At 37.5% G+C, this 22,713-nt stretch overlaps 1 protein-coding gene across 1 annotated transcript; it reads right to left on the reverse strand.

Annotated features, from left to right (window-relative positions):
* Positions 1-1,783: 1,783 nt before the first annotated feature.
* Positions 1,784-22,700, reverse strand: LOC140160953 (N-acetylglucosamine-6-phosphate deacetylase-like). The gene is made up of 9 exons (XM_072184301.1): positions 22,598-22,700; positions 14,745-15,042; positions 13,662-13,801; positions 11,467-11,521; positions 9,338-9,550; positions 8,647-8,735; positions 6,873-7,017; positions 4,581-4,710; positions 1,784-3,531 (listed from the first exon to the last, which is right to left on the reverse strand). The coding sequence occupies exons 2-9, from the start codon at positions 14,956-14,958 to the stop codon at positions 3,240-3,242; spliced, it is 1,278 nt and encodes a 425-aa protein (XP_072040402.1). The 5' UTR covers positions 14,959-15,042; positions 22,598-22,700; the 3' UTR covers positions 1,784-3,239.
* Between the last annotated feature and the right edge of the window lie 13 nt (positions 22,701-22,713).

Here is a 22,713-nt window from a genome sequence, read left to right on the forward strand (position 1 = left end):
TACCAAACTACAGTACAAATTCAATGCTATTCCGCGCGTATTTCACCACGCGAGTGTCGCTCGACAAAATTACATTGTATGGTAGCCATGATGTATCTTCTCTTAATTCCATATGCTTTTATGAAATCCAATGTGAAACTTCCGATGGATGGTTTGGATTGTAAATCACTATTTCGTATTTCCCCACAGCGACCACGGCGCCATTTTTAACATCATCCGATGGGCGCAGTTCCAAAACAAACGTTTTCTTCAACTTGCAAAAGTGATGTCGTTTTTGCCTCAGCGATTTGTAACAATTGATCGGCTTGACACTCTAAAAACGGAAGTAAACACTGAGCATGCGTAGGATTCGCTTTTCTGCAAAAGTGATAGAGTATAAATTCAGCTTAAATCTCTGCACAACATTGAATCCTGTAAGAAGATTGTTGAGAAATGTCTTTTGGCATGATTTGATTTGTCTGTGAGTTGATTTGTCAATAATATTAATTTGCACACATGGTTCAATGTTACCTTGTTATTAATATTTGCGACATCCCCAAAGAATGGCACTATATATACAACTAAGCAAAAAAAAATACTGACAACAGCAACTAAAGTTATCAAGAATATATTTGGATAAAACCATGATTTTTATATATAGTTATATATATAATAAACTCTTTCAGGACTGGTATTGATGATACGATACTTAATATACAATATAATATTTCAGAGTAGATATGGTCAGTATTCACAAAGATGGACTAGCTTTAGTACTGGAATATAGGCTTAGTCTGACCAGGTAGGACTATTAATTCCTTGAATCAATTTGATTTTTGATATTAATGTAAAGTGTGCTGAGGCTTGTATATCAACGTCTAGGCATTGTGCCAGTGCATAGCGCACTTTAAATCACTGCGCTTTTTTTTAAATTACATTAATAGGCCTACTTGATGATGAACTCAACTGTGAATATATGTTAGTGTTTCCACATGACACCAAATATTGTGTGTGCATAACAAATAGTTTGGTTTTGCCTATGGTGTCTTTAACCTTTTGAAGCAAAACTGATGTTTGGGTCAAAACACCTTAATCAAGAATATTTCAAAGTATAGTTTGTTGAATGCAAGGTCATACATGTAACATAGTAATAACAAAAAACAACTGTTATCATGCATTGAATTCAGATGTTGAAAAACTGAAACACCATGGAACAACCAAAATATTCGTTCTTTTTCACCCGTTTCATGCTGTATGATGTAAATTAATGTAATACCTATGTTATTCCAGCACTCCAGTTAGTTCCCATTGTGAATACCATTCCATGTTTTTATGGTCATATGCTAATAGCACCTTGCACAACATGAGTAACTATGGTCAATTTTATACACATACATTATGTTCATGAATCTGACCTTAATAATACTAATAATGAGATGTTAGGTGGGTAAATAAGTGGAACAAAAATAAGTTTTCAGGGGAAATGTAACCCTCCCCATAGTAGTACCCAATGACAACCTTTGTGTCACCTTGCTTCCCTCATCCAATGTCCAAATCCTATGGAAATACAGGCTGTATCAAAATGTATGTACCCATCACTGATCATGGAGGTAGGACCCAGGAAGAATTTGCTATTCCAGTTGAAATCCATACACTCACATGGAAAACAACATTTGAAATTTACTTTCCCTGTAGCCTATGGAAGATTAAGGTCATGTCTTCCATTGGGGTGTATGGATTTCAACTGGAATAGCCCCATAGACAGCTGCCTCATGTAAATGCAACATAAGACCCATTCAATGGTTCTGTTCATTTCAAGAAGATGGCTGCAATGCTGTTATTGCTATATCAATCAGTTTGATACAACCTGTATGTAACACTTTATTGGATATTTGTAATTACCGTATTGTTTGTAATAAACGCCCCGGGGGCGTTGCATTTTTCCAAAAGGGGGGCGTTTATTGGAAGTGAATTGTCAGTGAAGAAAGCTTAAAAATCGTGTTCAATTTCCCGATGGTGCTCCTATTAAAAGGAGGGATTTATGACTATACATGATGGCGGCGCCCATGGAAAATGATATTTTCGTGGGAAATACAACAAAATTACACCTGTAAGTGCATGGAATTAGTGAAATTCTACCATAATTAGGCATTGAAATGGATGGGAGTTGAGTCATAATTTAGGTTTTGTCCAATCAATTTAGCGATCGTAACTGACATGACTGATACAAGTGTTAAGCTTACCTACACGATATGTCATGGAAATGTTCACATTTTTGTCAATTTTTCACAGAAAAATTGGAGGGGGCGTTTATTAGAGGGGGAGCATTTATTACAAACAATACGGTATGTGAAATCCAACATGTGTGGAAATAAAATTGTGTACCTTCATCATTCTTAAGTAAAGCTGACATTCAATGATTTAGCAGGTGCGTAGCAAGGTGACAAAAACTGGCACGCCTTAAGTTCTTAAGTTCCGCAAAACTGCAAAAAAGTTCAAAACAGTGCAAAAAAGTGAAAATAAGTGGGGCACCCGATTGCGGCATGCCTGATAATTAGTGTTTAAGTAGGTATGATTAAAACAAAAATTTATGCATGTACAACTGTGCTTGTTACATGCTTTGTTGACAATCTCACTTCACACAGATCGCAAACACACTAAAATTACAAAGTGTCTTGGGCACATGGTGATACAATGGACTGTTCCAGTTGCAAACCATACACCTATGGAAGACATGACCTTAATCTCTCATTAAGGGAGTGTGTAGATTTCAAACAGAGTCACCCATTCAGGTAACCCCATTTGAAATTCACATTCCCTCTGTGTCTTGTCTTCCATAGGAGGTGTATTGATTTTAACTGGAATCACCCAATCTGGAGGTACATTACTCAATGTTATTTGCCTGTCCATGAGTGACATGCAAACATGGTACTGGCCTATTTTGGAGTAATTTTATAATACCGTATAAGACCTAATTAGCACCATGGGCGATGAACAAACTCATATGAGAGAGGGGCTTATAATGTACTATTATTAAGCAAAAAAAGTATGTATCAAAGATGCATTTTAAACAAAAATGCCACATGTGCAACAATTTTCACATGGAAATTGGAAGCCATTCCTTTTGCCAGAGGCTAAAAAATGAAACCCAATTTAGCCACATGGCCCAGTATTAGGGAGAGGGGTGCTCCGGTGCTGATGAGGTCAAATACGGTACTTGTATCTAAAAATAATTTTTGAATTAAAGAATAAAACATTTTTCAAACATCTCGTGCATATTCTATCTCCTCTTCATCCTCAGATCTTTGTACGACCTCAATTTTATCTTTGCTATTATCCCAAACTAACTCTCCTGCTATGTAAGTATACGACACACTCAAATCATCGTCTAAAAATATGAAATCTGCATCGGTGTCATATTCTAGTGTTCCTTTACGATCAGTTATCCGTAACATTTGTGCGGGATGAAGTGTTGCAGCTTCAAGAGCTTGCTCGGTTGTACAACGGGTGGCTTCTTTGAAATGGCGTACACAGTCGTCCATGGTTGCTATGCTGTAACGGAAAAAAGCACCATATTACCTTAGAATTAAACATGATTTTACTTGCTAGAGTTAACCCCATGAGAACTACCTGCCAACATTGTTAGAATAATTTCAAAACGCAAAAAAAAATGGGGTGAATTATTTGCAAAGCTCCATTCTGAATGGTAATTAAAGTGAAGACATCATGTAATTGACCAATCAGAGGCAATGTTAGATCGGCAGGTAGTGCTCAGGGGTTAATTACACTGATTGATCGATTTAACGGTACGATCAATCAATAAAATTACTTTTCTATATTATATCTGCATACTTTTTCGTATTCTTTTTCAGTTGACTAAACTTATGACATGGTAAAGGCCAGTAATAGTCCTATGTTTTCTGAGCGTGTTTCCGTTGCAAAATTGTCCACTGTCCAGCTCAAATATATACTACCGAAATCATTAAGGAGAACATAGCTAATCACTGGATATCACTAATAAATAGATAGGGCATGAGAACGTGCCTTTCGGAGAAGGTGGAGCTTTGTCCCCAAGGTATAAGTGTGTTAGTGCCATGCATGTAGAACAGAAAGGGAAATCATCTTTTGATTTATACACTAATGCACTTTTAGCCATGAGATCCTGGGGTCAAGTCTTGGCAGGACTGAGTGAAGATAAAAGTTTGACCTCGTATGACGTGGGCTACTTGGCTTAATGTGTCTACGGATGATGACTGGGAGTCAAACTACCATCAGCTGAGTGGTCCATGACAAAATGCTACTATTGATACATGTAGTTATATCATGGCTCTTAGTGAAATGCCAATACACAAGTTGGTCCAGAAATACCTTATCCATTCTGTGATAATCCACTACATTGGTTGCAAGTAGTGTGAGGAGTCCCTTCATATTCCTCAAGCACAAGTTTATTTGGAATGCACCAGTTAGCAAAAATACTCATAATCTTTTCTTTGAATTTGAACACACAAATATACATCTTTGCATTGCTTTACTGTTTACTTGATATGACCCAACATGTTATTTTAATTCCTTAACTTGTGTGATCCACGCATATTACTCACCTTCCTGATAGAGTAGTTGTGCCTGCTACAGATGCCCTCCTGTGTACTACATCAACAGCTACACTACCAAGCTGATGCCTGCCGCTGGGTAAGCCCATAGCTGCCATTGCATCCGTTACTAGCACCATTCCTGAAGGACATAAATTAAATCAGTAAGTGCAGTCTGTGCAGATATACCGTAAAACCCTGTCTACAAGCATATATAGTGTTTTTATGAAAGCTAAATTAATTCGAAGCAAGCGTAAATATAACAATACAATAGATTGGTCTTAAAATAATACTTCTTTGCATATGCTTGGATCCGTAATTTATTTGTTCAAACTCCATAATGGTGCCTGGATTAATGTAGCTTTCATCAGAAGCACTCTATATGCTTGTAGACGGGGTTTTACAGGGGTCGAAATAAGCGATAGCCCGATAGCCATGGCTATTAGGTTTTCTGTCGGGCTATTGGGTTTTATCTCCATGTAGCCCGTCGGGCTACAGGGGTTTTCATCTTGCAGAAAAATGAAAACATGTGAAAGAAAAATAAAAGCTTGATCTCCAATATTTACGGCCTGTCCAGAAATTATGTAACATAAAATGCAATGTAACGACATTTGTTGAAGTGAAGTCACCGTATCATTGTAACATAATTTAAAAATAGAAATAAAATACACTCTGCCGGCATAATTACACAGATTGCGATATTGTCTAGAACCACTGCTGCTAAGTTATTGCAGTGCTGAATGATGACACGTACATGAGTTGGAAAATTTTCTAATTCTAGGGATCGGAAAGAAATGCTTTGTGGGTGGTGTGTAGAGATATGCCATCGGTGAAATACGACACAATGATCGGCAGTAGAAAAAAAAAAATGACAAAAAGTTGCCCTTGAATTATGTTTTATAGTCATCATACTCCAGTAATTCAATAAATATCATAATATTTGGCCTAAACTTGAACTCATTTGCAATGAAATGTCATTTTTTATTGAGAAATGCACGGGTTCCACGTGGTGCCAATGGTGTTGAATTCTGCACTTTGCCGAAGTTTACTGCATTTTGTGGAATTCGGCGAACTTTTATGGCATAAAGCAACACTTTTATAGTAAGTAAACTGCTTGGGAACTTTCTTAAAAAGCGAGATAGTTGGTTATACAGGCGAGAATCGTGGCGTGAAAAGCGAGATCAGCACATTTTTTGCCGGGCTTTAACTATACCATGAATCTATACCGGTAACACATCATTGTAAGCAAAATCACAAAATCTGATACCAATTAATTAAAGCGGTACATTCAATACTTGACAGATTCGAGATTAAGAACCCTTCATTTTAGGATTTGGCGCATATTTTAACACTTTCAGGGGTTCAGGGGTTCTGAGAACCCTGGTTTTAAAACCTAGTGCTACCCCTGATTATGGGGGGGGTAAGGGTTACTCACTAATAACTGAATATTTGAACCAAAGATTGGTTTGAATTGTGCAAAAACAATGTCTTTTTTCAGGGCTATTGAATTTCCTTCAGGGCTATCAGAAAAAATGGCTAGATAGCCCGGATGGCTATCAGGAAATGGTCCCTTATTTCTACCCCTGGTTTTACGGTACATTCATCTAAAATCAGAGAAAGTGATTTATACATAAGGAATTTAAAAGAGGGAAAATACTTTTTATTGTCCCATTCTTAACACTGTGAGTACTATATTTTAATGGAATATATAGCATGGCCACCGAAACAAGTCACATGCAGCTTTTTGGTCAGGTTTAAAATTGAACATCCCCCTGTAGTGTGATTTATCACCCGTTGCAATTCATTTGTTGCATTCATCCGATAGCTCCCCTTAAAATTATCTACAGCTCACATATGTGACCGTCCACCACAAATGTTGATATTTTCACTTGAGAGATAAACACGCAAATTCACCTCAAAATAAGCTTTGCAGTGATATATTACTTATCCCTCCCTATTGCTTGATTGAAAGGGAGTAAAATCAATAAAAAATCACCGGGAAGTTCCATGGATCATATCTCAGAACTTGTTCTGCTCATGGCCCCTTTATGGTTGATGGTCACATATCCTATTTTTCACCACAGTGAGTCGGTGACATCAGTGCGCGCATCATTAGGATCAGCTTCAAATGGCAAATATTCGCTCATAGTGATGGCGTACAAATGTACATCTTTAAAGACACCCAACAGCTGCACACTCAAAACAGCTGCACACTCAAAACAGCGGCACACATCACTGACTCCCCAACAAATAGTATAGCTCATGTAATTTTTAGTCCTCACATCATGTGACTATGTAACTCACCATCTGGATGTGATCTGTGAGCTATCCTTAATGCAGCTGGGTTTGTATGTATGCCATCAGCAATCATTCCATAGAATATCTCCTGATCTGATGGTATGTTATCACTGGTAAGCAGACCCACAATACCGGGATCACGATGGTGAAACTGCATGAAGGAGAAAATAAGTCACAAATTATCCAAAATTTTGAAATCCAGCGCTGGTTTATTGGCTTCGAAAAGTCGGCAACCTTTATGAGGCTACTCAATGGCGTACAGTTGGAACCATTTAAAATGCAAATGCCCCATGACTAAATTTAACAAAATGTGACCGTACAGCACGAATGAGCCGTAAATGTCCTCAATTGTATTCTGAGTTACAGTGTAAAATGGGCATGAAGGTCATATTCATAGGTATTTCAATTTGGTGCTACGTGTATCTCATTAAATGAGGTACACGTAGCACCAAATTGAGGTACCTATGAATACGACCTTCATGCCCATTTTACTACTGTAACTCAGAATACAATTGAGGACATTCAATTCATCTCTGCAATCAAATATGGTTCAAGAGATATAGATCATTAGCCCTGATTTTAGTCATTAGTAAGAAGTATGTGAAACAAAAATGTTATGTTTTATAACCAAAAATGTTAATCTAAGAGATAACCTGTTTGAAATGGGTCTTTGTGCACTGATGGACACAGGTCCCTTAGGCCCAGGCCTTCCTGACTTGAATAGACTGAAACACAAACATATTCAAATATCAAAAAATGCTTGTCATGTTCAATTTGGGAGAAATTATCAGCCTATAGCAGCCTGATAAGAGGACAGGAATGTTTGATTTCAAAGTGAAATTTGATTTGACGTGAAAAAATTACTCTTCTTTGTGGTGAGATATATCCCTCAGTGGTCGAGTATTATCACTCCTCTGCTTTAAATGCCTTTAACACCTATATTAAGTAGGAAAACTTGTCTATTCAATCTTGATTATACAATTTATTTTTTTATTTCACTTTTCAATGACCACTTTAACACAATTTCAGACCAACAGCTACATGTACTACAACCTATTTGAAATCAGCTTATGATGACCACCCTTCATCCAACTGGCCTACCTTCTACCAACAACGGATGTTGTATTTTCTTTCTCTTTTTCACTAATTTTTTACATATTTTCATTCTCACTTTCTCTTTGAAAAGAATTTAATGACTTTTGACCTCTCTTTAGAATTTCCACAACAATATATCAAAGTTCCATGTCCATGGTTTTGGCCATATTCCAAAATTCCCTTAGTCTGTGCGAACCCTGATCAATTAGAGAATAAACAATAGGAATTTTTGTTTTTACTATCCTCTACCTTGTGTTAGACGACAGGCAGGTCCAATATTTTGAGTAGTGGATGTGGGTATCCACTGCGTCAGCATACACTACTCGAAATATTGGACCTACCTGTCATCTATCACCCGGTAGAGGATAGTAAAAACAAAAATTCATATTGTTTATTCTCATTCTTAGTCAGTTAAATATTATTTTAATAACTAAACACAGTTTTATTTAGCAAAAATAAAGTTACGGTCATGAAAACTCCCCTTTTTCTGAAATGAAAGAAAGTTGTGTACTGCGATCTTGTTCCCATATTATGCTCTAGAACGCACTACATACCTGCGCCTTGACTAGGTCTTCCATGACAAAGCAGCTGCTGCCGTCTACCATGTGATAGACAGCATGCAGAAACCAATGAAATTCAGCACTAACAAGCTAAGCAACAGCCACTGACTAAGAATGGTACTTACTGGCCCCATAGCATTAAACAGATGAGTTATAAATCTAGCTCCATGTTGGACGGCTTCCTCTGCTTCTTCTAAGTTGGCTTCTGAGTGACCTGCACATACAAGTAACATATTACATTCATACATGTAAATTTTCAGTACAAATTAATTATTAATTGGCCAAACTGCTCTGTCAAATCATCAACAAGCATTATAAATATGTCAATCTAATCATAATAGCTTATGCTTGTAGTCATTAGTGTTGACAGATTAACTTTGTATGTTAACAATGGCTTCGCTATACCTTAACATACCTTTACCTATACCTTCTAGTACTGAAGAGATGAGAATCTTTACTGTAAGCTAAATTGACTACACTGTGATTAACGCGAGCACCCTGTTAATGAGCGACATACACAGAGCTTGTGTTCCCTTCATGACCGCCGTTCTGAGCAAACTAATGAATTCATGTGTAATCGGCCAATTACCAGTCTGTTGTTATGATTGTGTGTTATGATTGAAATAGCCAATCAGAATCTTACTTTCGTGTTTATGCTGTGTATGCTCTCAAATGTAAAAAAGTGCCATTTTGCACTGCTAGCATGTGTAAGTAGGGAAGGGTGAGAGTAGCACTGTAGGGTGGGGGTATCAAGCTCTTACTAGTACACAAAAAATACTCCACAAGGTTGATGATGTGAACAAATAATCATCTTACCCAGCGAAACCACCACTCCCTTTCGTGTCAACTCCTCAATGACCACATCAGCATTGCCAAACTCTGGTGCCAATGTTATTATGGCCACATTTTCTAAAGTACTATAGGTATCCATCACCTCCTTGAAGCCATTGTCCTCATAGGTTTTGATAAGGTCTATAGGATGAGCACCTTTCTTCTCTTCACTTATAAAGGGTCCTTCAAGGTGTATACCTGTGTACAAAAGCAGAATCAGAAAGGATTTTTATACCATAGCTACTATCATCAGCTTCTGCAGCTGACCACAAGATTTCTCTATGAACAGCGATCTTTGGCAAGGGTGGCTATCTAGTCTGCTTGGATCATGACTTCACCATACCATAGCGCATGTTGGATGTAGGCCAAATAGAAGGTGAGCTCCTCTTGTCATCAATTGGTATGTAGAAGGAATAACACAAGATTTCTCCATGAACAGCGATCTTTGGCAAGTGCGGCCATCCAGTCTGCTTGGATCATGACTTCACCATACCCTATAATTTGGTTCACCTGAAGTTTGGTAGTGACGGTTGCGCCGCAAGCGTGCCGACAAACTGCCCCTGTACGTGTGCGTGTACACTCAGGGCGTTTAACTTTACACGCGCAATTCGATACTGAGGCTAGCGAAATATGCACGTACGTCACTACCGAACTTGAGATGAACCAAAATATAACGCATGTTGGATGCAGGCCAAATAGAAGGTGAGCAGATAGCTCCTCTTGCCATCAGTTGGTATGTAGAAGGCATACCACCCTGAGTGAAAGCTGTACAAATCCTGTGTCAATTACAAGCAGATTCTTTAGTTCAACTTTGGGGACTCTGCATATTTCAACAATATCTATCTCCAAAGTAATGACTGCATTTATAGAATATAAAAGAACTGATTAAAAAACCTTTCTCCCAAGTCAGATACAGAATCTACTATATTATCTATAGTAACAGATATTTTAGAACCAAACTTATTTCAATACTTAATAAAAATTTTATACAAATTTGTATTGGACTACACATTTTGATCCCAATGTTGCATGAAAATGTTATCGTCTGTTGATTTGACCTTTGCTCCAAAGCTGTCACATTATTATTATTATTATCTTGATATGATCAAATGAATAAACAAAGTAATTATTAATCTCAATCAAATGAGGTGAGCCGTTGATAACAGATCAACAGCAAAATAAACAATGAAATGTTAGCTTTTGAATAATGTCTGATCAATGGAATTCAATAAATTGACTATTTTTTTTCCAAATTTAGGGAAAGCACCATGAAAGCTACAAAGAAATATCTAAGACAAATGCAAATTTGGTACCCTATGATGTTGCTTTGCTGTCTTGGATTTTTGTCTTTTTTCAAGACATATCATAGCCAGCAACTGTGATATAAAATTGAATCGGTTAAGCCCATATTTATTGGTCGAGCTATGAGTTTTAAAATATTGGACGAGACGTAGTCGAGTCCAATATTTTACAACTCATAGCGAGACCAATAAATATTAGGCGTAAAACATCAATTTTATCATTATTATATTTTGGATCCAATATTATCACAACTTGGATCCATCAAAACATAATATTAATGAATTATATTGGATTGGCTACCTTTTTGAATTCCTAAATTGAGGCCGCCTCATGTACTTAAGGGTAGTATATAATTTGAAGTTTTTCGTCTGTTCAGACATTTTACATGCAACTGCAACAAAGCACAAACAAAATGTTGAATGATATACTGGCTCTTTTCAAGCGAGTCTGCTACATGTTCACTTTAGGGTGGATAAAAGTGTTGACAACCTCACCACCCCTCCCCATTTTACCGCATCAAAGTGTAGATTTTGGTATCAGATGACATTCATATTTTTCTAGTAAAATTTTAGGCCTGAAATATTTTGTTTATGCAGTATGAACAAAGACATGGTATTTTAGTTGTACACCATCCAGATGTTGCAAGTTCTATGGGCCAATGGAATTCTCATTTTTGTTCCTACAATCTAAAACAATTTCACTTAAACTTGGAATAAGAATGCTTAGGTGGTAGGCCTTAATACATGTATGGTATGGTACAAAACGTCATGTGTTAACTTTAAACAGGTCATGAAATAATCCTACTTTCTTACCTAGAACACTTGCTCCATGCGGACCACCTTCTTGCTTCTTTATTTCAGGAATTATCTGTAAAATACACAATTGTCATTCATTCAACTTTATTTGCTATTTAGTGTCTGTGAGTGGGTAAAGTGAAATAATTCAGTAACAGTAAAAAGTGCACACAATTAGGCCCCCCAAAAAAATTGTTTGTTTGTCCTCCACAGCTTTGAAAGAGGATGTGCGGGCGGGCGGTTTTTTATTTTTTTATATATTTTTTTTGGATTTGGTGCATTCCTGGACCTAGCTAGCGCTAAATGCTACAATCATTCATGGTGACTTAAAAAACAACAACATTTTGTTTCTTTAATATGCAGTTAAAGTTATAATTTGTGTTCATGTCATAGTCTTTTAATGATTTCAAATCCAATGTATTCAATCCACAAGTAATATAACTTGTTTTTGGGGGGCTTTTTTAATTTTCAACCATGAAAGCTCTTAGTATTTAGCCAAGCCTCTAACTCTAGCTAGGTCCAGAGATACTCAAAATCTGAAAAAAATTGAATTTTACTTATTTTTACAACAAAAAAAATTATTGAAAAAAAAAAATATTTGTCAGGCCTTAAGGTTATTAATTATTTTTAACTGTTGTGATTTGGTAGTTCATAGTATCTTACGAATGTTAGTGAGTTTTGGCAAAAATTGCATTGCTCAATTCATAGCGGCGTGTAGAAGAATTAAAATATCACAGATATACTTTTATAGGTGCTGCGGTTCTTGAGTTACGTTGTGAAGAGGGCTGAAACAACAACACTTTTGTAAAACATACATAACTTTAACAACAATAAATTAAGCAAGTTTGCAGAGTATACGATTTGTAGAAAGAACTTTTGCAAAACATCAAGGTGTTAATTTTCAATAATATATTGATCTAGATAATGAAAATCGATTTTTAGGTTGCTTCGACCAACAATACCTTGTCTACCCTTAATCTGAGGAGCCGGCGGTGGAGGACAAACAAACAACTTTTTTTGGGGGGGGGGGGCCTTATGAACATGTACTGTTTTTTGTTCAGTGTTCACTAAAATTATTTTCTATATATTTGATCCCAGACATTATCACTCTCTTGGGTTTTGTTCACCCTTGTTGCACAAACTGAGAAATATTCACCTTGCGTGTGTTAATTTCACTGAAAACTTTGACACACAAAAAGTTAGTTGCAATTGCAAGGTATTGTTGCAGCAAATGTGTCTTAAATTCCCCATCAACAAATACACATGACAACCCATCTCACAGTGTGCAAGATTGCAACCAACCTCTACATATTACTGACTTCATAACTGTACAATCAAATAGGGTACGTTATCCCCAAATTGTGCTAAACCAAACCTGACTTTTGTTAATTGATAAATTCATTACTATTATGCATTCACACACTTCAAATAATTTCTTCACATTCGGGTATATAGCCCATTAGTCCAATGGGTCACTAGACCGAAAAGGGTTTAAGTTAGGATTTAGAGCATTTTAGGTTTAATATGATTAGGGTTATGGATAAGGTTAGGGTTAGTGTTAGTGATACGGTTCGGCTAGTGTTAGAGTCAAAGTTAGCATTAGAGGCAGGGTTATGCTTAGAGTTAGGTTTAGGATTAGGTAGAGTCCGAAGTTTTCTGTTTTACGGAAAACGGAAGAAAATCACGGAATCGGAGGTACAACACGGAAAATGACATTTTTGTATGATGTGATAAAAATTGTTAAAAGATAAGAGAAAAAAATGTTTAAAACAATCATGAGATGTGTTTGTCAGCTTTTATGATAAAAATACTGTTTAATAATACCTAAATAAAGGTATATTACCTAGGCATGACCCCCTTATATCCCACCACACATTGTAATAGTCGCCCTATTATCGTGAGAATATTCAAATCAGAGCATATTGATCGCGATATTGAACACTTTATTGTGACATTAATATCATTGTTTATACATTTTAAGCTTTATTCATGACACGGATTTACAAATTTTACAACACGGATTACAACACGGAAAATGGATTTTAGAAAACGGTAAACTTCGGACTCTAGGATTAGGACTTAGATTAGGTTTAGGGTGAAGTTCAAGGTGAGAGTAAGAATTAGGGTTATTGGTTTTCGGACTACTGACCTGGCCTTCAGACTATATCAACTTGTAACCAACACATACAGCAAGTTTTAATAAGCCAGCTCACCTCTTTATATGTTTCAGGAGTGGAGGTAATAACAGTTGGACAGTATGATGTGACACCATGGCTAAGGATGTTGCGAGCTACTAATAGAAGACCATCTTTGACTTTGTGGGCATCAGATGAAAAGTCTACACCAAAGCCACCTGTTGGAAAAGGATATTAAATTGTTACATACAAACTGACTTCAGCATTTTGAGAATATTGTGCATGTAGCATAGGGATTTAAATATACTGTACTGCAGCCGTACTGAGTGCATGTAGCGCACCAATAATGGGAGCATGTTAAATTTTGCATACGGAAAATGGTCTACAAGTACTTAAAATTTAGTGAAGTCACTGAAAAAAGTCTATACAAAAGGAAACAGTAAATTTTACATGCCTGCACCACACCAATCCCCACACACCCCATCCCCCAACACCCCCTACACGTTTTCACTGACAACCGTGGACCCGCACTGTGTGTGTGGTTGTTAACAGTGAAACTGTGGACCCACACACACAGAAATATCATAATCCAAACATGGACTTCTGTGATATTTCACCGCTAACCGTGGACCTGTATTACACCTATGATAGAGGACCCTACAGTACAGTAAGTACACCATATGCTGGCTCACCCTCTGCCGCTGTCTTACGACCATGGGACGTCCACGGTTCGCTACGTGTGGTTTTTCACTACATAAGTGTGGACTCAAAGTCCACCTTTGTAGGTGAAAACAAACGCACAGATACATAGAAAAGGATACGTGTACACTGACCCATACTCAGTACTCACAGACAAACCTCAACTCCCACAAAACATAATGTAATTGCCATCTATGAGGAACTATACTGTTACACACATGTATGTACATTGTATAGTATTATTAGTATAGTGTATAGTACTATGCAAATGCCGATATTGTGTATTCCTTTTGTTTTGATCAAATTAAATGAAATATTTAAAGGTAAAACAGGAGACCAAGGGAGCACTTAATTATCAACCAATTTTAGAAGTGTTTCTGTCCATACACTTAAAATTGTGTCCTCTTTTGCATTGTCCATCTATGTTTAAGGGCGATTACCCAGGCACCCCAACACACTTACCATTAATCTGTGTATCAATATACCCAGGAGAGATAATACAATTCCCACAATCCACCTCTTTATCTGCATGACCTTTCTCTGAATAGAAGAGTTTCTCCGGGTTGATAATCTTGCCGTCACGCACCCACAAGTCCTCCCTGATGATCTTGTGATTGACAAGGATGCGACAGTTCTTGAATTTGGTGACGGGCAACTTGGAGGTAGTAGAAGTCATTCTGGTTTGAATTGGGAGGTGTCCTTTCGATTATAGCAGAGTAATAAAATTTGACAAAATTGAAGCTGCTACTCTACATAAGATCTGCAAAAAATAAAAATATACACCATAAGGGTACATTACAATTTTTAGCTAAGAATGAAGTAGATGTGGATGCAGTGCAATGTGTGACTGATGTCACAGGCTCCATAATAGTGTGTTTCAATCGACCCAATTGTTAAAATTCATTTGAGGGCAAGCAAACAATTTTTTTTTCTTGGCCTTTATATGGAAAGGGCTATGACAAAACGGTTTTCAGTTTTGGCTTTCTTTACTCAAGGGCTTTAATTTGATATAAAAATGATGTGGTTTGATGACCAATTTGCAGGGGTTAAATTAAGTGGGAGACGCTGAAATGGCCCTTGGTTCCATCTCAATTTTAGTTGACCAGGGTACACTTTTCTCACAAAATTGGCCCCCTGGATAGTGAACCAAAAATATCAAATTTCAAGCAAATAGTGCTTATTTAACTCAACCAGCACATCTTTATTTTTATTGGCCCTTGGTAATTGGAAATGTCCCCTGGTTCTTCCAAATCTTGGTGAACCAGGGGCCACTTTTTTTGCCAAAGTGGCCCCTGGTTCAAGCTCTCTTATTTTCACCCTTGCCAATTTGATTTCGCCTTTCATACCTACATTCACACTTCTTGGTCGTGTCACGTGATTATGCATACGCTGACTTAGTCGAGAACTCTAGCTTCGAATTTGCACACGATACTTACGCATTCGAAGCTAGAGTGCTTTGCTATGGTTTTTCGGTCGGACAGCAGTCCAATTTTTTGCACTGGAGGTTATTTATTCTGGTAATGTGGAAATTTGAATGAAAGTTATTTTGATGAGTCAACTGTATTTTTTGAGCAAGATTTGCCTATTTTGGGCAGTCTAAAATTTAGCTGAAGTGTAATTTTAGCAACATTTTTGATGCAATCGCCTGTCGTGATCGGCTGTGTTTACTTCTGAACTTCCATTGCTTTACAAGGTGTCATGCTTCAGCGAATCCGACTAAATTTTGAATGCTATGGTCTCTAGCTAGAATTAGTGCTGTACCATTACGTTGTTTTTCCTATTTGGCAAGGATGACAATTTTGACCTCCTTGTCTGTTTACAAACAGAGAGGTAGACAAAAGACCATTCCGCTTGTCCAAACACTCAAGTATCAGAAGGATGGTCCACAATAAGCGTGATTCACGTAACATGAATAGGGATTAAAAAGCTGTAGAAGTAGAATCATGTGCTTCTTTTGTACTACAATTTGCCATCAAGATTTCATATGGAAACAGTTCAGACCCAGAACACGATCATGTCAGAAATTAATATTTTGTTCTGGGACTGATTATTCGGACTAGCCTAGTGGGGATTTTACGTTGTCAATATTACATTTGCATGGTCGGACATTTTTTGCAGGCTCGCTAGGATTCTAGCGAGTAGATTTCTTGCAATATTTGGCTTATTTACCATCCAATTTATATCCTTCAATGTACCTGTATATCGTTAGCATATCAAGCACGGTCAAAAAAAGTTTTTTAAGGTTTCTGATAGTCACGATGAAACATTTTTTAAAGACACAACTTTCTCAGTTCTCCCAGCCATTTTGTTTACTCGTTTTTATCGACATCACCAATTAGTCTCGACCTCAACCAGTGCAACGTGGCTGTAGGCCTATCGCGAACACGACTTGACGACAGAAACCGGCTGTAAATGAGGTGGGTCATCTTGTGACTTCACCATCGAACACGCTCGTCGGACGTGAAATTCGACGGCTTGAAATTGTCTTTTAAGTATCAGAAATTCCAACTTTAATTTACTTAGATACATTGAATAAGATAACTATGATTTGAAGATCAGATATGTGAGTACCAATTTCATATAAATTGACTGAATTGTAAAAAAAATTGTTGGTGAATGTTTGAGCTGCACAAAACGTTAAGTGTGTAAATCCCATTAACACACAAAATGGCATAAGCCAGTCTCTGTGTACAAACGGCGTACACGAGACTGGCAAATGAGTCTAGACTAGCCTAGAACATGTAGAAAGTGAAGCTATATATATCGGCTACATGGATCGAATCCATGGGTTCCTACATTCACCCATGGAAAACAGGGTACTGAAAAGCAGTACACCATGTCCATATTATAGGCCAAGGGATGGTTTGTTTACATCATGGCAATAATTCCTTCAGAATAGGCAATACAGATTCCAAACATATAAAACTTACCTCATATCAGTTGTCAAATGTCAACAAAACATGCTACTGCACAACTCTATGTCTGTATGTGTGTGTCTGAGGGCCGATCTGAGGGCTGATGACACACATTCGATGGTAGTCCGAGGTGCTCTGACGAAAACACTCCGATCGCCAGGCAATCTACGTTAATACGGTAATTTCGGGGTCAACAGAGGTCAAATTATTAAAAACTGTCATATGGGCATGAAACATGGTGGGTACAGTCAACATTTATAGAGCTTCTTGTCATTGAAAACCACAAAAAAGTGGTTGTTTTTGGCAAAATTTTGTCCTCAATTATGCATGAAAAGTTGGGGTAAATTTGATGAAAAATCAATTTTTGCCAGGCTTATTGATGGTACTGCATATCATATGGATTCCCCACATATCTTTCCCTCCTCTCCCTCTCTCTCCTCTCTCTTTTTTCCTCTCTCTCCCTCCTTTTTTTTCTCTTTTTTCCTTGCATACTAGGGGGAGGGGTACCAACAGTGTTCGATTTACCACCTGCATACCTGCACCAGTGCATGTAACATTCCCTCTGTGCATGCAGCTTTTCACTACCTGCCTGCACGCGTGCATGTACGATTTTAGAGCTAGCGATATGACAAGGCAATATACAAAAGTAAACAAGCAGTCAGTCCGATTTGGAAAAACCCAATCTATTTTTAGCGCAATATCCTGACTTCATTAGAAGGGCTCGCGCAATTGACAATTCCCGATACCCCTATCACGTGAGAACTGTCACTTTTTTTCATTGACTTCCCTAGTCTCCTACACAGCCAGTTTGCATCGGTCTGATACTTGTCGATCCTAACGAACATTCGAGATAGCCACATACAGTCTGGTCCGAGACTATGACTTCCCTTAGAGGGGCTAGCGTAATGTGACGTCATCCACCAATTCCCGATACCCTCGCACATGTAGAAGCTGTCATTTTCATTTCATTGAAAAAAAGAACCGAATTTAAACCGTGGGAAATATTTGTTTACATACGGAAAATAATCATAATAATGTCCAGCAAAAAAGGAAATAGCTCAAAAAACACTTGCATCATTCTGGAAATCGTGCACCTCGTCGGCGACTAGTTCTAGAACAGTAAATTGATATTGGATGCCACAGCATCCAGTGTTTTGGCTAAGAAATCGGCGAGTGATCGGCATAAAAATGACAATGACAGTGGAGCCGGGAATATTATTACAAGCTTAACTGACAATGATCGTGATTCAATGTGATTTTATGTTTGCTTTAATTTTGGTGCATGCACACTTTTTGCTGTGCATGTAGAAATTTTGGGCTACATGCACCAGTGCAGGTAGGAAAAAATTTGTAAATCGGACACTGGGTACCAAATAGGCAATTTTTTGCCAAGGGGCAATTTCCCCCTGCCCCCGGCATCGTACACCACTGGTTCCCCCTCTCAAGTTGGAGATAGCACATTACCCATAATTTGTTTAATGTCATCTATGGTACATGTACTCTGTACAAAATCGCCCCCACCCCCGCCTTGGAAAAAATCCACTTTTTCAAAATCAGCACCCCCCAAATGAAATCCTGCATAAGGGCCTGATGAGGGGATCTAACTCTCAAAATAACAAAATAAGGGGCTGTGCAACAATTATGAGCCCTGGGGAGGTCTGAAAATTGTGGGGAAAAACAGTTGGGGAAAACAGTACGGAAACGCTTTATATGCAAATTTTCCTGCTCGCTACACTCGCAACATAATTCTAGACCATTTAAGGTTGGGTGGGGAGCAAAGATTTTTGGGGGCCGGGGGGGGGGGGGCAAGGGGTTTTTGGGGGGTTGGGGTGGGGGGTGGGGATTTTTGGCAGGGTGTTTGGAAATTTTACCCCGGGGGGCTTATAATTATTTGTTTTTTATTTTACTTGGTCTAATTTATTTAATCCAAAATAAATTAACACATAAACATAAATCAATAACAGTTAAAAAATCATAGTAATAAAAACACTGCTTCCTCATAAATAGATTTATAAAATGGGAAAACAAAATTAAATAAGAAGAAAAGAAAATGCACAAATATTCACATAATTAAAAGTTAATACTTAGTATGTAAATACTTAGTATAGGCCTAAATAAAGATATGATGATGATGATGATAATAATAATAATAATAATAATAATAATAATAATAGTAATAATAATAATAATACATGTAAAAAGAATATTTATACATAATAATAATAATAATAGTAATAATAATAATATTAATAATAAAAAGAAAACAGTAAATATTTATACATGATAAAATGTGAATACCTATCCCAAGAAATAATTCATTTACATTACTACATTTGTATGCTATTTCAATTTAATCAGGTAAAAAAGCGAAAAAATAAACCAAAAAACAAACATGTACGATCTTTTTGCGATATCGCCCAACCCTAAACTCAAAACCAGGAAATGACTTCACAAAATTGATAAATGACGTGACAGTGCAAGATATAACCGAGCTAATATAACTTAAATTTCTGCTTCTAAGAGGAATTACTTTCTTTAAAGGCCATGGGTGACTTATAAAAAATATATGAAACAACTACTGGAGCAAGGCAGGAGGTGAGCATGAGGTTTCGAATAAATCGGTTGCAAGCACATAAAAACCTGCGGAGCTGCCCGAATGCGCCTATACTATTATACGTGAAGCGGTGAAGTAGGCCAGTGGGACAACGAAACCGCTACGTGAACGAGGTAATTCGATGGGTGTATATATCGCCTATTAACGTAGATTGCCTGGCGATCGGAGTGTTTTCGTCAGAGCACCCCGGACTACCTATCGGCATGATCGGTGAGCAAATTCTTGTCTAGACTTCTCGAGCAAACGCTGACGCAATTCATTATGTAGAAGGTACATCCTCTCATGATCGAGAATAACATATATCGCTAATTCTACAAAATCGGGTGCCAATCCACTGTAAAAATTGACAAAATAAAAGTTGTTCAAAAACACCTGCTTTTTGTGTTTTTTAAGAGTAAATGTATCACTACTTTCATATGTAAAAGATTGCCAACATCACTTGCATATTTTTCTTTCAGGAGGTCATGATGTTTTTTAACACTAAAACTCAATGTAATGTGAGCTACGTTACCGGCTACAAAATGGGCTGGTTTTACTCAATCCAAGGTCATAAAAAGCAAACTAAAGATCACTTGAGTGAAATGTAAACCCGAATTCACCATTTCATAGAAGTTTTAAAGATGCGTAAATGAGTGTGTAACGTAGCTCAAACGTAGTTCACAGGTTTTTAATGTTTTTGATGTGATTTGCGAACGTTAGAACGTTATGTCGGTTAATTCTAATATAAATGGGGTTCGACCACTGGTAGCTTTCACATATTATTAGGAAGTAGGGCCTACATGTAATACAAGTGCATACTATAGAATCCTGGTAACGTAGCTCACCAATCTTAATATGGTCGGTTGAAATTTCAATGTTGACAACATTTCTATGCCAAAAATGCTACAGCATCACGATTTTTACTGTGATTTTTTAAAACCTATGAGTGTTTCCTTTCAAAAACCACAAATTACATTGATACCTCTGTTTTACTTCTTTCCAATAACGTGTGTTAAAAGGGGTAACGTAGCTCACAGCGTTTTGGTGGAAAGTGCAATTTATTTTAGAATTACACAAAGACGTTTTAATCACTAAAAATAATGTTGATAAACAATATGATGGTGCGTTATCTAATTAAAAACAACAAATATGTAAAGAAATCGCATTTATTCAAAGAAAATATTCAGGGTTAGATGTGACACTTGAGCAGTGGAAACGCATTTTTAGCGATTTTTGAGCCTTTGCAAGGGTTAATCAGGCTGAAGAAAGCATTTAAAGTATGGAAAACTATATGTCCGTGTAGATCTCGTTGAGTTCTACCAGAAAAACAACATATTTGATGCCCTAATTTCCTAAATCATGCTCAACAAAGTGTTTGTGGACCAAAGAATGGAAAAAAGGCTATTGGCACCGGATTTTGTAGAATGAGCGATATTGCTTATTGTTAACATGCCCCGAAAAACGAAGATTGCCATGTTTTCTACATGTATGTCAATCAATGAATTAGACTGCCTAACTGGCCTGTATCTCGTTTCAGCCAAAGAACGTCTGTAATACATACCTGTTTTTAATGACTTTGCAACAATGTTTCTATTGTCAGCAATAACAGCTTGCATTCACACTTTTGAGTTTATATGGTGAATTTTCGTACACATCATAAATAAGTGAAATCAGAATATCCTGAAAGGAATTTAGGTAACGAATTCAACGACACTGACCTCGCAACAGCTAATGTTTTCATCTAAACATGGCGTCATTAGACATTTTAGCCTACGTTTCAGTATCCTACTATCGGATCGTTGAAGCAACGAAACCTCAATCCCGGCCTCATTCACGAATTCACTCACCTTCCTACACCACCAGTTGAAATAAAACTCGAAACATCCCGTGTTATTCCTCAAAACTACATGCACCTTCATTAATAAAAAATTGAAATCCTAGTAGAAATCCGTTATCGAAAATTGTTTGATATAAAGCGTCACCAAAAGTAGTTTTTCTGAAGAGTAGATGCCGCGTGTCAAAATGGCGGCCGCAGTCGCATCCACCCAGCTTTGTACGTGTACCCAGGTCACGGTATGTCTACGTGACGAACAGTCAAGGTCAGAGAACAGCGCAACCTGTCTGCTGTCATGCCGTAATGGCTCCGCCCAATGAACGGCGCTGTCAATCATCCTTATTGCCTTTGTCGAACAGACTTTTACGCAGGTAAGAGCTCACGCTGTCCTCACTTTTAGGATCGACGAAGCGTCAGGCCGACACAATCTGGTTGTGTAGGAGACTATCATCGTGATGCCCACGTTGGAACCATTGGATTACGGAAGAAATATTCATACCAGGACTGAAGCAAATGTGGCCATTTCTATGTTTGTACCGGGCAAGTACCGGACATTTTCCAACACGGAGCTAGCGGAAAATACTGCAAATTGGTCCAAGGTAAGCAAAGGGTTGGGGATCGCATTTTTAACTTTGACTAAACTGTTTCGGAGTTAAGGCACGCTAAAAGTAGACCATTTCGGGGGCTGTATTTGGTGTACATGTGACGTTTTGAAAAGAGTAAAAACGACCACTTATTCGCTATTGCTGAAGTATACCACGAATCATGTACCAATACACAAGGTATCATTGGTACATGAGATCAGGTATATCAATGAATCATGAATGCATGATGAGTAAGCTTATGCATGGCTGTTGAATTCGGCACCCTTTCATCAAGCTCAGGAGTCAGGTCAATCTACTTCACCATGTCACAGCACAGCCAATATGCGATTGCAATTCACAAGTATTCAATAAACTACAGTGAAACTTACATAAATATCTGTTACATCTGCCACATCAAACACGTTAAAAGAGTTGCAGGAACGGTCAGCGCAGAGGAACTTGCGAGGTCACACGACACACACGATGACCTGAAATGACCCCAACG

Source organism: Amphiura filiformis, chromosome 9 (genome assembly GCF_039555335.1).
Source record: "Amphiura filiformis chromosome 9, Afil_fr2py, whole genome shotgun sequence".
NCBI lineage: Eukaryota > Metazoa > Echinodermata > Ophiuroidea > Amphilepidida > Amphiuridae > Amphiura > Amphiura filiformis.